Here is a 15,067-nt window from a genome sequence, read left to right on the forward strand (position 1 = left end):
TTGAAGGATTTATTGACCGGAGAATCTCTCTATTTTAATGTCATTAATAAAATATTTCTTAAACTTGGTCTTTTCTCTCTCACTTTTCTCAGGAGTCAATTAGAGCTGAGACTGACCTTCCTTCCTCTTTTCTTTACACTTCCTTCTCTCTTTCCTTCCTCTCCTTTTTTCTGTTCTCCTTCATTCTTTCCTTTACTCTTCTGTCTCTCATTTTTTCTTAGCTCTTTCTTTCTTCTTCTTTTTTCTCTGTGAAAGAAAGAAAAAAGAAGGGGAAAAGAAAGAGAGAAAGACATATGAGAAAGATATATAAGGAAGAAAGAAAGCGAGAGAAAGCCACAGAGACAGAAGAAAAGAAAGAGAGAAAGAAAGATCACAACAGTGTATCTGTAGGGGTATATAAGTAAACATGGACAGAAGAATTAATGAGGCATAGCTCTTCATTTTGGATGTCATTTTCTGAACATGTGACATTGTAAAACATGATTCTGAGCAAACCTGTTTAAGAAATACTGCTGGATTTTCCATCGTTCTACATGCCTAGGTTCACCCATGTTGCATTTATTGTCATGTTCTGTGTGCAGGTATCTATAACAGTGGTCCCGTGATTTGTGTTATGTATTTAAGTAAAGTGTATTTTCTCTTCAAAGACTGAGATCTCAAAAGAAACCCTCCCTGATAGTTTTTAGTTCATTCAATCTTTTGTATGGCCTTTTGGCAAATGAGTATAGGATCTTATTGTCTTAATCTTCAGTGGGAGATCTTTCATAAGGTTAATATTCCTTCCACTTGAAGAGTGCTCAGTCAGTGGCTACATCTGCTTTTGAACTGAAGTTTTAGCATTAGCTTTTCTAATAAGAATAATACAAATAAAAATCAAGCCTTCCAGAGGAGTTTCGAGAATGTGTTTATAACTCTCATTTTTCCTTCTAGAGGCGGTCAACTACTTCTCTTCTTGTCAGTGGCAAGATGTTCCACACCAACACTTCCACTTTCCACCCAGACACCTTTTATTGTACAGGCATCCCAGGACTTGAGGGTTCCAGGGCTGGATCTCCCTGCCTTTTCGCTCCATTTACTTAATGGCTCTGCTGGGCAATTCTACCATTTTGTTGATCATCTGGTCTGACTGGACTCTGTGGGACCCTGTGTTCTCCTTTCTAGCCATCTTATCAGCCATAGATCTGGCCCTGTCCACATCCTCAGTGCCCCGAATACTGGGTATCTTCTGGTTTGATGCACGTGAAATTAGTTTTGGGGCCTGTGAGGCCCAGATGGTTCTCATACACACCTTCACAGGAATGGAGTCTGCTGTTCTGCTGGCAATGGTCTTTGACCGCTATGTGGCTATCTGTGCACCTCTCCACTACACAACCATCCTGACACCCAGAGTGCTATCAGCCATTGGTATGGGCATTATATGAGTCCAGTCCTGTTCATGTTGCCCATTGTGTACCTACCCATTGTCTGCCTTTCTGTGGGGCTCGAATTATTGCCTACTCCTACTGTGAGCACATGGGCATGACCCAGTTGGCCTGTGCCAGCATTCGAATTAATGACATTTATGGGCTTTTTGTAGCTTCTTTTCTTATTTTGGAGGTGGCAGTGGTTGTAACCTCTTATGCCTTACATCATTGGTGCGGTTTTCTGCCTCCTATCTTGGGATGCTCATCACAAGGCTCAGAGCAGATGTGAGTCCCATGGTGGAGTTTTGTGTGTTTCCTATACACCCTCCTTATTCTCTTTTCTCACTCACCGATTTGGCAAAAAACTTCTGGTTATGTCCATATTCTTGTTACCACTCCCTACGTGGGCATCCCACCTGCCCTCAACCCTATTATTTATGGTGCCAGGACAAAGCAGATTTGTGAGCGTGTAATCTGTGCTTTCACCTCAAAGTAGGTTCTCTTTTTTCCTTAGACATTGAGAGTGTGGATATAACTGAAAGAAATTAACTTTGACTCTACTCTAGGTTGTGTTTTTAAATGTTCCTCACATCTAAAGATCCATGAAAAACAAACTTTGAAGAATGCTTTCTGGTCTTACACCAATGTTTCCTCTCCACATTGGTGTTGTTTATTCTTCTGAATGTAGGGTTCCAGTACAGTAGGAGAAAATCTCCCACTGAAAGTCCTTTCATTTTTAACTATGGAGATTTATTGAACCTCCTTGTCTCTATATTTCAAAATAAGAAATTATTATTATTTGTTTTATAAGTGAAGCTTGAAGGTATAGATTTCTAACGGTGGAATTTTGAATCACGTGTAATCATTTTGTTTTCCATGGGTATATGTGTTTGTGTGTGTGTATGTTAAATGTATTTATGTAAACTTCTGTCTATATGAGTCACTTCATCTCCAAAGGACTGTTTATGGAATGCAATATACATTCATCCTTTGGGTCTAGATGTTTTGCAAAAGTAAGTGAATCTCAGACAAGTTCAGATAGAAAACAAATTTTCAAACTCAGTTACTTTCAGAGGAATTTGCTGGATTTTCTTGCAGGCATTTTGCATTATCTTATAACGGTATCTCTCCACCATAATTCCTGGTGATGTAAGGCATTTTTTGATAATTCTTCCTGAATTGGCTGTTGGTAGAAACTGATGTCCACATAAAAATAATGAAATAGCACATGAGAGCAAGTACTAAGGAGGCTAGGAACTCATTTTCGGATGGCAAATCACCATCCAATGGCAAAGCAATGACCATGCAATTTTAAATGACTAAATGGACCATAACACATCTCTTCAGGGATTGGAAGTATGGAAGATAGATTGTTTTTCATCAAGCAGCATGGACTAGGAACTTCAGTAAAAACTCTCTGTATGGAACTAATGGAGGGTGATGCAAGGGATACCTAAATGCGGTTATTGGAAGAATTTATTTCCTGTGAACACCTTCAGCACATTAAATTCTCTTTTTTCTCTTAGAAATAGGGAGATGCAAATAATAAACTTTCGATGGCCTCTTTGTCAAGTGTTTATCAATCAGCATTCTTCCTGATATTTTTCTTCATTTGGATGCTGCATTTTATTTTAAGTAGAACACAAATTTAATAATATTAAAGAATAAAACCCATATAATAGAGAACATTTTTACATTAATAAGTTATTTATTTAATTTTACTAAATCGATTTTAAACCTCCATCTGATACGTGACCCTCATATGCAATGCCACACAGGTTCACCACACTTTTCCTCAAAGAAACTAAATTCGTGGTGTGTTGCATTTAGAGGAAAAGTTCATACAAATTTCCAGTTCATCTGATAGGATTCATGTGTTAATCTGGAAGTAATGATGTTCTCTTTTAAAACTTTAAGAGCAGATGTATATTCATGTTCTAGCAGTGTCGTTTATAGTCATAATGTTCACTGTCTCCAATCATCAACTTTCTTTTATGTTTCCACACCCTACAACTAAAAGACAGTAGCGTTCAGTGGCAAAATCACTGGAAATATCTTTTTAAATCCAGTATTTTCTCAGCTATTCAGCTTCCATAAGGAGTACAAGAGGAAATTTACAATTTTAATAATAAAAATGGAGACAGAGTTCTGAAGGGTAGGTATTATTTCTAAGCAAAATTTTATTTTTCATGAGTAAAAAAGAAAAGCAAGATTCACATATTCAAATGATTTTCTTCAATAAAATGTTCATTTCAACACAATTAAAATTGATTATTTATATGGTACAAAATAGGAGTTCAAAATAATATTCTATACAGTACACACAAATTAAATAGGGAAATTTGATTAAGCATCAAATCAATGCAAAATAATATTGGTTAAAGTTTTAGAAAAACAAAGGCCACATATCATAATATGCAATTCTCCTTTGTCAGTCTGTGAAGATATAGAATAATTTCTTTGTCCAAATATTTCTAAAAGATTCAAATATCTTCCTATAGTTAATGCTTTGTTCCTAATATCTTTCAAGTTTTGAAAAGTTAAAACCTGATTGAGGCCAACTCAAAACCACTTCCCTGCATTATATGTAAGACATAAATAGCTTGCTTATGGAGACAAAAAAATATGGATTTAGACATCCAAGTCTGTAAATATTGAGCAGCATGGCCTGAGACAAGTTTTTAACTTTGTCTTCATTTTTGTCCTTTGAAAAGGAGAGGTTTTGTTAACTTACCTTATATGTTTCAGTGTTAAGTGAGATATGTTGATAAACTTAGCCGAGCCCCTCTAACATTTTATGTTTAGTATTGTTAAATGTACATTCCATATGTATTCCTTTTGTTCCCTATGAATTTATTCCAAATGTTAAGAAACATAAACACTTGCATTTACAGCCTCAGTTTTTCAGGAGATGATATTGCACGCTGGGTTTTCTGAGCAGAAATGTATGGTATTGTGTGTAGCATGATAATGAATAATTATTTCAATGAAGTCTAACACTTTGCACATACATACCAGCTGCCAACGTGCAGCATACTGATCAATATTTTAGACTTAATGTCATATTTCTGTCGATGCTGCAATCATTATCAGTACCTGGGAAGATTTTAGAGACGATATGAAGGAAAAGTGGAGCTAAATACTGGTCACATTTGCCAAGTTGCCAGGTTTGAATTGATTTTGTACAATCTAAAAACAAAATTCAATTTTTGTAAACATTGTCATTGTAAGATCACTGTATTGTAAAATTTGAAAATCTGACAATGTTTCTAGAAGTAATTCATGGCATATCAAAATGAAAGTCACACCTTCAAAACGATGGGAACTTAGAGATGAGAGAGATCACTTTGCCTTGGCTGGATGAGGGAAGACTTCGTGGAAGATATTGTCATTAAGCCTTGGAGAAGAATTGATAGAATGCCAATATGCAGAGACTGGGTTAGTGCACTAGGAAAATGAACAACACACGCAGAGTATTTGGGGGAGAATGAGAGGGATGCTTTTGCTGGCTTCCTTCTGAAGCTCTAAGTTAAGCACTTAGCCAGATGAGGCATACTCAGTCCCTGCAGGTATCTGGAAGAGATGCTTTGTTCAGATCACCCTGTGTTACCTGCTGATTTCTCCCTCATTACTAAACCTTACCTAAAGGTCAGCCTGGTCAACTGTGACCATTATTGCCTTTCTTCTGGACCCACTGTCTTGTCACACAAATACAATTTATTGTCTCTATCGGTTGCTTGGTTATATATACAGACATACACACGTTAAATCTGAAAGAAACAGGTGTTGTTATAGTTTCTGATCTGTATGATTTTTTGATTATTGCCATTTAGACTTGCTTTCTATATTTTTGGCACTGTTCTAAGCACTTTATTTATATTATTACCTTTTTACCTTCTTAACAGGATGAGTACTAGAAGGTATTCACCAGACTTTTCCAAAGTTACTCTATTGAATTAACCATCCCATAAAACAGTGGCTTTGAACACAAAGCACTTGTTTTTCTTTCCAGTGACCTACTGGGGCCAGTTCAGCATCAGAAAGTAGGTCCAGTTGATTTTTTGTTAGGTTCTGATCTCCATGAGTCTCATTCCAGGGTCCCAGCTAAAGCAGTAGTAGCTTCGCTGGGGCATATTCTTTACATGAAAACACATAGGAAGGAAAAGATTAACCCAAATCTGCAATCACAGGTATGTAAGGGCTCTATTTTCATGTCTGCTAAGACTGCATGTGCCAAGACAAGTCACATAGCCAAATGTTAAAACAATGTGTCAGATGTGTATTCTGCCTACAGTGAGAGGAGGTAGGAATATATTCAGAGAATAATCCAAATTATGATTAAATTTTTTCTCCTAACCAATCTAACTGTGACAAATGGTAGATAAGCTGCCTTTTCTTACTTTTGCCTTTTAAAGGCATTTTTGCCTATGAAAACAAACCATGTCAAGGCTTCTCACTTTCCTTAGGCATAGACTCTGAGCCAGTCAGTTTACCAATTGCCCGTTTTTTTGCATCTTATAAGTCAGGAGAGATGGGTTATACTGCTTCAATTATCACTATAAAGTCACAATTTTAGTGTTAATTGCTAACACGAAATTCTTAGCTTTAGCCACTTTTAAGTAATAAAGTTTCCAGGTTTTCGGTGAGGAAGACTGGCCCTGAGCTAACACCTTGCCAATCTTCCTTGTTTTGCTTGAGGAAGATTGTCCTTGAGCTAACATCTGTGCCAAACTTCCTCTCTTTTATATGTGGGATGCTGCCACAGCATGGCTTGATGAGTGGAGTATAGGTTTGCCCTGGGATGCAAATACCTAAGCCCCAGGCCAATCGAAGTGAAGCAGACAAAATTAACCACTACATCACTGGATGGCCCCTAAAGTTTCCAGTTTTTAAAGAAATCAATTGTTGTCAGCATACCTAACATGAGGACAGAGGTAAATTCTCTCACTAGCAAAGTGGACATGCAGCAACACATCCTGGGAAGGTTGAGGGAGTGATCAGAAAGAAATTAGGTTAAACTGCTCTGCAGAAGGAAAACCAACTGCCTGGGGGAGAAAGTAGAGCCTCAAGCCATGATGAACTAGTTATAGAAGGGTTTTGATGGCTTGTGGAGAGCATGGCATTTCTTATTCTTAAATGCTCCTCTTTCAGGCCTTTTGTGCTGATACTGGATTCTGTAATCTTCTCTGTTTGCCCACATGTTTCTTTCTCTTTATATCAAATTTTCTCGGTATGCCTTCCCATCATACTTTACGTGTGTGTCCTTTTACTTCTTTTCCACATTTTTATCTCTTTCTGTCTGTATCTCTGTCTCTTTATAAACATGGGGTGACTTCTATCTTAATTTAAAGTTGCTATGTTCTTTTCTCCCTTTTGTTCACCAGAGCCCAAGCCTAGCTGTCTCTCTGATAGATTATCTTTTCAGTAAGTAATTGTCTGCTTGCTACCCCAACAATACAAAAACCCTACAGCTAACACCATACTTAATGGTGAGAAAGTAGAAGGTTTCCTGCCAAGACCAAGAACATAGAAGGCAATGATGCCCCTTCTCATAACTCCTTCACAGTATCATACTGGAAGTCTTTGCTAATTCAATAAGGCAAAAAAGAAAATAAAAGTATGCAGATTGAGAAGGAAGCTATAAAACTCTCTTTGTTTGCAAATGACATGATCATCTATGTAGAAAATCAAAAAGAATCAACACAAAAACTCCTTTAACTAATAAGTGATTACAGCAACATTGCAGAATACAAAATCAATTCCCAAGTCAACTGTTTACCTATATATCAATAATGAACAAGTGGAATTTAAAATTAAAACACAATGCCATTTACGTTAACACTCCCCAAAATGAAATACTAGGGCATCAATCAAACAAAATATGTACAAGATCTATGTGAAAAACTAGAAAACTCTGATGAGTAAAATCAAAGAACTAAATAAATGATGAGATATCCCACATTTATAAATAGAATAACTCAATATTGGCAATATGTCAATTCTTACCAAATTGATCTATAGAGTCAATGAAATTCCAATCAAAATCCCAGCAAATTATTTAATGGGTATCAACAGACTGATTCTAAAGCTTACATGGAGAGGAAAAAGACCCAGAATAGCCAACATAACGTTGAAAGAGAGGAACAAAGTTGAAGGACTGACACTATCACACTTTAAGACTTAAAGCTACAGTAAAGACAGTGTTGTATTGGTGAAAGAATAGACAAATAGATCAATGGACCAGAATGGACAGTCCAGAAACAGATCCCTATGAATACAGTCAACTGATCTTTGACAAAAAAGCAAACACAATACAGTGGAGCAAACATTGTCTTTTCAACAATTGGTGCTGGAGCACCTGGACACTCACATGCAAAAAAAAAATGAACATAGACACAGTACTTACACATGTCATAAAATTTAACTCAAAATGGATCATAGACCTAAATCTAAAATATAAAACTTCAAAACTCCTAGAAGATAACATAGGAGAAAGAGTGGGTGACCTGGAATATGATGATGCCTTTTTAGATAAAACACCAAAGATGTGTTTAGTTAATACCAGTTTAATTAATAAACTGGACTTCATTAAAATAAAAACGTCTTATCTGCAAAAGAAAATGCCAAGAGAATGAAAAGTCAAGCTACAGATTGAGAGAAAATATTTGCAAATGATACATTTGATAAAGAGCTCCAATATATACAAAGAACATTTAAAACTCAACAATAAGAAAACAACTCTATTAAAAATGGGCCAGTGACTTTAACAGACACCTCATCAAAGAAGTTATACAGGGGTCGGCTCAGTGGCCAGCGACTAAGTGCATCCTTCTGCTTCTGCGGCCCAGGGTTCACTGGTTCAGATCCCGGATGCAGACATGGCACTGCTTGGCACCACTTGGCACACCATGCTGTGGTAGGCATCCCATATATAAAGTAGAGGAAGATAGGCATGGATGTTAGCTCAGGGCCTGTCTTCCTTAGCAAAAAGAGGAGGATTGGCAGCAGTTAGCTCAGGGCTAATCTTCCTCAAAAAACAAAACAAAAAAGAAGTTATACAGATGATAAGTAAGTATATGTAAAGATGCTCTACATTGTATGTCATCAGAGAAATGAAAATTAAAACAATAATGATATACCACTGCATGCCTATTAAAATGGCCAAAATCTAGAACACTGACAACACCAAATCCTCCTGAGGATGTAGGGAAGCAAGAAATTTCATTTATTCCTAGTTGGAATGCAAAATGGTTCAGCCACTTTAGAAGACATTTTGATGGATTCTTACCAAACAAAACATACTCTTACCATACGATCCAGGAATTGTGCCCCCTGATATCTACCCAAAGGAATTAAAAACTTATGTCCACATAAAAACCTTCACATAGATATTTATAGCAGCTTTATTCATAATTGCCATAATTTAGATGTAACCAAGATGTCCTTCAATGGGTGAATGGTTAAATAAACTGTGAAGCAGCTATACAGTAGAATACTATTCAGTGCTAAAAATAAATGAGCTATCAAGCCATTAAAAGACAGGGAGATGACTTAAATGCATATTACTAAGTGAAAGAGGCCAATGTGAAAAGGCTGTGTACTGTATGATTACAACTCTAGGACATTCTGGAAAAGGCAAAACTATGGAGACTGTAAAAAGATCTGTGATTGTCAGGGATGAAGAGGGCAGATAAAAAGGCAGAATAGGGGCTGGCCCCGTGGCCGAGTGGTTAAGTTCGCGCGCTCCCCTGCAGGCGGCCCAGTGTTTCGTTAGTTCGAATCCTGGGCGCGGACATGGCACTGCTCATCAGACCACGCTGAGGCAGCGTCCCACATGCCACAACTAGAAGAACCCACAACGAAGAATACACAACTATGTACCGGGGGGCTTTGGGGAGAAAAAGGAAAAAATAAAATCTTTAAAAAAAAAAAAAAAAAAGGCAGAATACAGGGAATTTTCAGGGCAGTGAAAATACTGTATATGATATTATAGTGATGGGCATATGTCAGTATACTTTTGTTCAAACATATGGAATGTACAACATGAAAAGTAAACCCTAATATAAACAAAGGACTTTAGGTAATTATGATGTGTCAATTTAGGTTTATCCTTGGTAAAATAAATGTACTATTCTAGCGGGTGATGTTAATAATGTGAAAAGTTATGCATGTGTGGAGACAAGTAGTATATGGAAAACCTGTACCTTCCTCTCAACTTTGTTGTAAGCCTAAAACTTCTCTAAAAAATAAAGTCTTGAAAAAAATCTAATTCACAGTGAGTTCAAATGACAAAAGAAAAAACACATATGCTTATGTCAATAGATATAAAAAAAAGTATTTGACAAAAATTATCATTCATTCATGATGAAAACTCTCTGAAAATTGGAAATAGAAGGAAACTTCCTCAACCCGATAAAGTATCTATTTAATTACGATAAAAATCTGGTCAGTAATTTTGTTGATCCAGGTGATTCTAAAATTTCTATGAAAATGCAGATAACATGGAATAGCATATAAGTATACAAAAAAAAAAACAAACAAAAACCTGAAAAGACCAAATGGTGGAGCTGATGTGGAATAACTAGAAATTGCATTCATACTAGGGGGAGTACAAAATGTTGGAAGGTTTGGAAAACCTTTGAACAATTTCTTATAAAGTTAAGCATACACTTACTATATGACCTAACAATCCCACTCCTATAGGAACGTAAGTTCATGAAATAAAAGCTTATGTTTATACAATAACCTGCAGATGAATATTAATAGAAGGTTTATTCATACTTACCAGAGAGTGAGAACAACCCAAATGACCTTCAACTGGTGAATGATAATCAAATATGATAACATTGAAAAGTATGGTGAATAGTATAGATACTTGCGACGCTCTACCCTTAACTCCCCAAAAGGAACTGAATCTAGAAAAGCGTGCTATATTTAGTGAGTGGTCCTCTACACATCTTCATATTTTAAGAGTATAGATGCCCTTTATTTCACCTATGATAGACTCTGCCTACTCTTTATCTCACTCTGTGTCTATACAGCTCTGCAAAGTTTCAGTCTACAATTTATAAACTTATTTATTGTTAATCTCTTTTACTAAAAGTGCTTTAACACCACAAATGGCCTCCATGACAAAATCTAATGAGAATTTTTCTTTATCCAACATTTGTAAGTGCTTTTCTCTTTATTCTTATTGAAATATTGCACTGCTTTGTCTTCAAGACATTCCCCTATCTTACTGCTTACTAATCTTTCTTGGTCTCTTTTTCTGATTTCCCTTTACATATGCCCCTTAAATGGAAGCATTTCTTAGAATTTTGGTCTTGATCTACTTCAGCAAAACTAGTTTCCTGCAGATCCACTCTATGCCAACACAGGAACTCAAAGAAACACACACAGAAACACAAACACGCACTTTTGACCCTATTTTCTTGATCAGGGAGAAAAATGCAAACTAATACCATCCTTAGTAAACCCTAAACTGTAATATGTAAATAGTAAATATAATCTTCTAATTTCAATGCATTATTTTATTTCAGCTGTTTAGTAAACAAACTGTAGCAATTGAAAGTCATGCGGATTGCAAAAGAAATAGTTCCAAAGCGGTGGTGAGTAAAGAGGCAAATATCAAGCCTGCGAATGATGAACATTTTCAGATCAATTACAAAGGGGAAGTAGAGAAGAAGATGCATTGAATGAAAATGTTAAAAAATGTGTATAGAAGTGGAAAAATGTGACATGTTAAATGTTATTTTGATCTTCTGGAGGAGGAAAACATAAAATGTGCATTCTGAGACCTTATTTCAGTGGAGTTTATCCATATTTTAGACATGTGTCTGCTCAAAACACCTTCACTGAATTCAGGAACTGATAAATCAGTCCAGAGAGACAAATACAGGGATTTCTAGAAGCTCAAGATGAGATTGACATCTATAATTCAAATCATTGAAGTGTACACATATTAAATTAGAGATATAATCTTTGGAAATATTGAGATATATATAAGTGAATACAAGAATGATTAGCTTTTTGAGCAACTCAGAAATGTAATTATGGTGGCACAGGCTAGTAAGTAATTCTCCCACTTTCATGAAGTTAGTAGGTAACATACCAGGGAAAACACACGGCTCTTATGTCTTGATTATCCCTCAAGAACACCTCTGCTTACTCTCCTGATACACTAAAAAAAATAAATGGAAATCTTTCTATACAATTTAATGAGCTGTCAGTCTTCAAGAAGCCACTTCTAGAATATTAGAGAGATTAAAATAGAATTTAATGACACAATTTTTCTTTTCATAGGAAACATTGAGTTCTAACAAGAACATATGGTGTAGAACCCACAGTTGCTTAACAGAATAGAAATGAGGTCAGAGTTGAAATACCCATTGTGACATGTTATATATAAATGTATAATAGTGAATGAGATCTCATGGAATTAGAAAGTCACCAATGATTGAAATATAAAAGTTGTCACCACGTATCCATAGTTTAGAATCTAGGGTTAAAAAGGAAGAGAATAGGTGTGACAGTAGCTGTTGGTGAAAAGCACACAACCTGGGGTAACATTGTGTAAAACTGACCCCGTTCAAGGATAGAATACAACAAAAAGGATAATTATAACTGTTAATAAGGTTTTCATGTAAAACATCATCGGCTTTTGTAAAAGGATTAAAAGGTTTAAAACGGTGTCTGAAAATATGGAGATAAATTATTACTAATTTTATTTATAAAATCTGTACCTATATTGTGGGAACTAGAATAATGCAAAGATGACCACTGACAATGCTATATGACAAGAATTGCTAGGCATATTATTGTGAAGAGGGTATGAGGCACAGGAGTGCCTGTCAATTTAATTCTTAGGAGTGAACATTTTGATAACTGTCTCTCGGATCTGTTTAGTCTTTACTCCATAGACAATAGGGTTAAGCAGGGGAGGAACAAGCAGATAAAGGTTGGATAGAAGAATGTGCACATAAGGAGCAACATTGAAGCCAAATCTATGTATGAAGGATGTAAAAAATGTGAGAATATAGAATTGGAGAAAGACAAAGATGTGGGCTGTGCACGTGTTGAATGCCTTGAGTCGTGCCTCCTTTTGTGACAATTTAAAGACAGCCTGGAAGATAAAGGCATAGGACAAGAAGATAAAGATCACGTTAAATCCAAGGACTGAGAAAGCCACAAACAGTCCATAAGCTTTATTGATTCTGACATTTTCTGCAGCCAGCTTTACCACAGCCATGTGCTCACAGTAGGAATGAGAGATGACTGTGGTCCGGAAATGCTTCAGGCGCAACTTAATTAGAAGTGGACACATGATGATGATAAGAGATGCCCGAATGGTCACAACTGTGATGATGCTAATGAGCACCTTCTTCGTGAAGATAGCAGAATGTCTCAGGGGCTCACAGATAGCCACATAACGGTCAAAGGCCATGGTAAGGAGTATGCCGGACTCCATGCACTGGAAAGTGTGGGTGAAATACATCTGGATTAGACAGCAGTCAAACTGAATCTCCCTTGAGTGCAGCCAAAAGATCACCAGCATTTTAGGGGTAATGCACAGAGTCAGGCCTAGGTCAGTAGCTGCCAACACAGCTAAAAAGATATACATGGGCTCGTGAAGACTACTCTCAGTGTGGATGATGGTGATGAGGAGGCCATTTCCAATCACGGCCAGGATGAAAGAGATGAAGAACGGGATCCCGATCCAGTGCTGCACTGATTCAAGGCCTGGAACTCCAACCAGTGTGAAGAGAGATGGCTTGAAGAAGGTGCCATTGGTAAGTGCCATGATGGGGCAATGATGTCAAATCCCTTCGATCCTCAAATCTAGTCAGAAAGGATAGAATGTATTAAGAGAATTCATAGTGCAGGTTGAATGACCCTGGGAAAATATTTGAAAATAACATAATTTATTGCATTCCCCTTCTGCTAAAGAACTTCATCCTGATTTATTAAAGGAATTGTTTTTTTTTCCTTTTTAAAAAAAAATCTGTAAGTTAAAGTACCATGTTATTTTGAGTCATTTTTCTTGTTCCTTAAATAAAGCACATGTACAACAGCACAATAAAATAAACACAAATCCATCTGTAACACTGCCAAATAATTTATTCTCATTTTTAAATATGTCTTTATCATCTTTTCTTTTTACACTTCTTCACACTTCTTCTTCTTCTTTTTCTTTTTTGGTGAGGAAGATTTGGCCCTGAGCAAACATCTGTTGCCAATCTTCCTCTTTTTGCTTGAGGAATATTGTCCATGAGCTAATATTTGTGGGCCAAATCTATTTTGTATGTGGGATGCTGCCTCAGCATGGCTTGGTGAGTGGTATGTAGGTCCTTGCCTGGAATCTGACCCTATGAACCCTGGGTCTCCATACATAGCAAGCAAACTTAACCAGTATGCCACTGGGTTGGCCCTCTTTATCATCTTTATATTTGAGAGTATTATAAAATATATACTGATTTTAAGCACTGTTTTTTTATTTAGCAAAATATTGTAAAATTTTTCCCAAATATATAAAGAAGTTCTAACTAATAGTCTATTAAAATCTAAACTAAAATCCCCAATCAATGCTCTTTTCTTTTACAATTCCAGTCTTTCCAAGTGCTCATCTTTTCAAATATAAATTATCATTTATTTTGATCTTTCTTCCTTTTTTCATCCTCAAGTTTGTATATCACGCTTGTGATTGTATTATAGCTTCTAACAATACTAAAGAGTATAGTGTTCTAAGGATAGTTAAAAAAATTAGCTACAGAGGCTGGCCCCGTGGCACAGCGGTTAAGTTCACAAACTCCACTTCAGTGGCCTGGGGTTTGCCAGTTCGGATCCCAGGTGTGGACCTACACACTGCTTATCAAGCCATGCTGTGGCAGGCGTCCCACATATAAAGTAGAGGAAGATGGGCACGGATGTTAGCTGAGGGTCAATCTTCCTCAGCAAAAAGAGAGGAGGATTGGTGGCAGATATTAGCTCAGGGGTAATCTTCTTCTCAAAAAAATTCACCTACGGGTTTGAGATATTTTGTGTATATGTGATTTGTACAGTTTAGAGATAAAAAATAAAATAAATCGTACTCCATTTATTCTTACATATTTACAGAAAAAGAACTACCTGAAAAACTATATTTAAAAGTAAAAGTTGATGAGGTGAATAAAAACTAAATATCTCTAAGTTATTTTCAACTTGAAATCACTGACTGCTTAAAAACCTCAAGCATTGCTCAAGGATAGTAAAACAGGAAATATAAATATTTTTAAAGGTCCTGTTTTTACTTCTTGGCATTAGGATGATCACAACTACTTAACAGCTTCTTCTAGAGTTAATTAACCCATTACATCAGAAAACCAATTGGGTCTTTCTGAAATTATTTGAAGTTGAAACTCAGATCTCTTCTAGGAAAATTCCTGATGTTAAAGGGCTGTGGGATAAAGGTACATTTCCCTCCTTCAAACAAACACATACTTTTGAACTGATTGCCAAGTGATTTGGTTCCATCATTGTTAGGGGCCATCTCTACTGTGTCATGTGCAAAGTGAAGATGATAACAAAATTAGATACTACTGCTTAGTAACAGAACTTTCACTATGCTCATTTCTCCCCGTTGTCACAGGGAAAGATTTTCCAGGCCTCATGGTCATCTCATGTTGCCC

The 15,067-nt window shown here is 36.4% G+C and overlaps 1 protein-coding gene and 1 pseudogene across 1 annotated transcript; one reads left to right on the forward strand and one right to left on the reverse strand.

Moving 5' to 3' along the window:
- The first annotated feature begins 966 nt into the window (after window positions 1-966).
- On the forward strand, window positions 967-1,899 carry LOC106830114 (olfactory receptor 52J3-like; annotated as a pseudogene).
- Window positions 1,900-12,258: 10,359 nt separating this feature from the next.
- LOC106830357 (olfactory receptor 52A5-like) lies at window positions 12,259-13,203 on the reverse strand. The gene has a single exon (XM_014839938.2). It carries the CDS (start codon window positions 13,201-13,203, stop codon window positions 12,259-12,261), a length of 945 nt encoding a protein of 314 aa, XP_014695424.2.
- Between the last annotated feature and the right edge of the window lie 1,864 nt (window positions 13,204-15,067).

The sequence above is a fragment of the Equus asinus genome, chromosome 20 (genome assembly GCF_041296235.1).
Source record: "Equus asinus isolate D_3611 breed Donkey chromosome 20, EquAss-T2T_v2, whole genome shotgun sequence".
NCBI lineage: Eukaryota > Metazoa > Chordata > Mammalia > Perissodactyla > Equidae > Equus > Equus asinus.

Coding starts and splice junctions, on each gene's coding strand:
- LOC106830357 (XM_014839938.2), bottom strand. CDS start 13,203: ATGGCACTTACCAATGGCACCTTCTTCAAGCCATCTCTCTTCACACTG.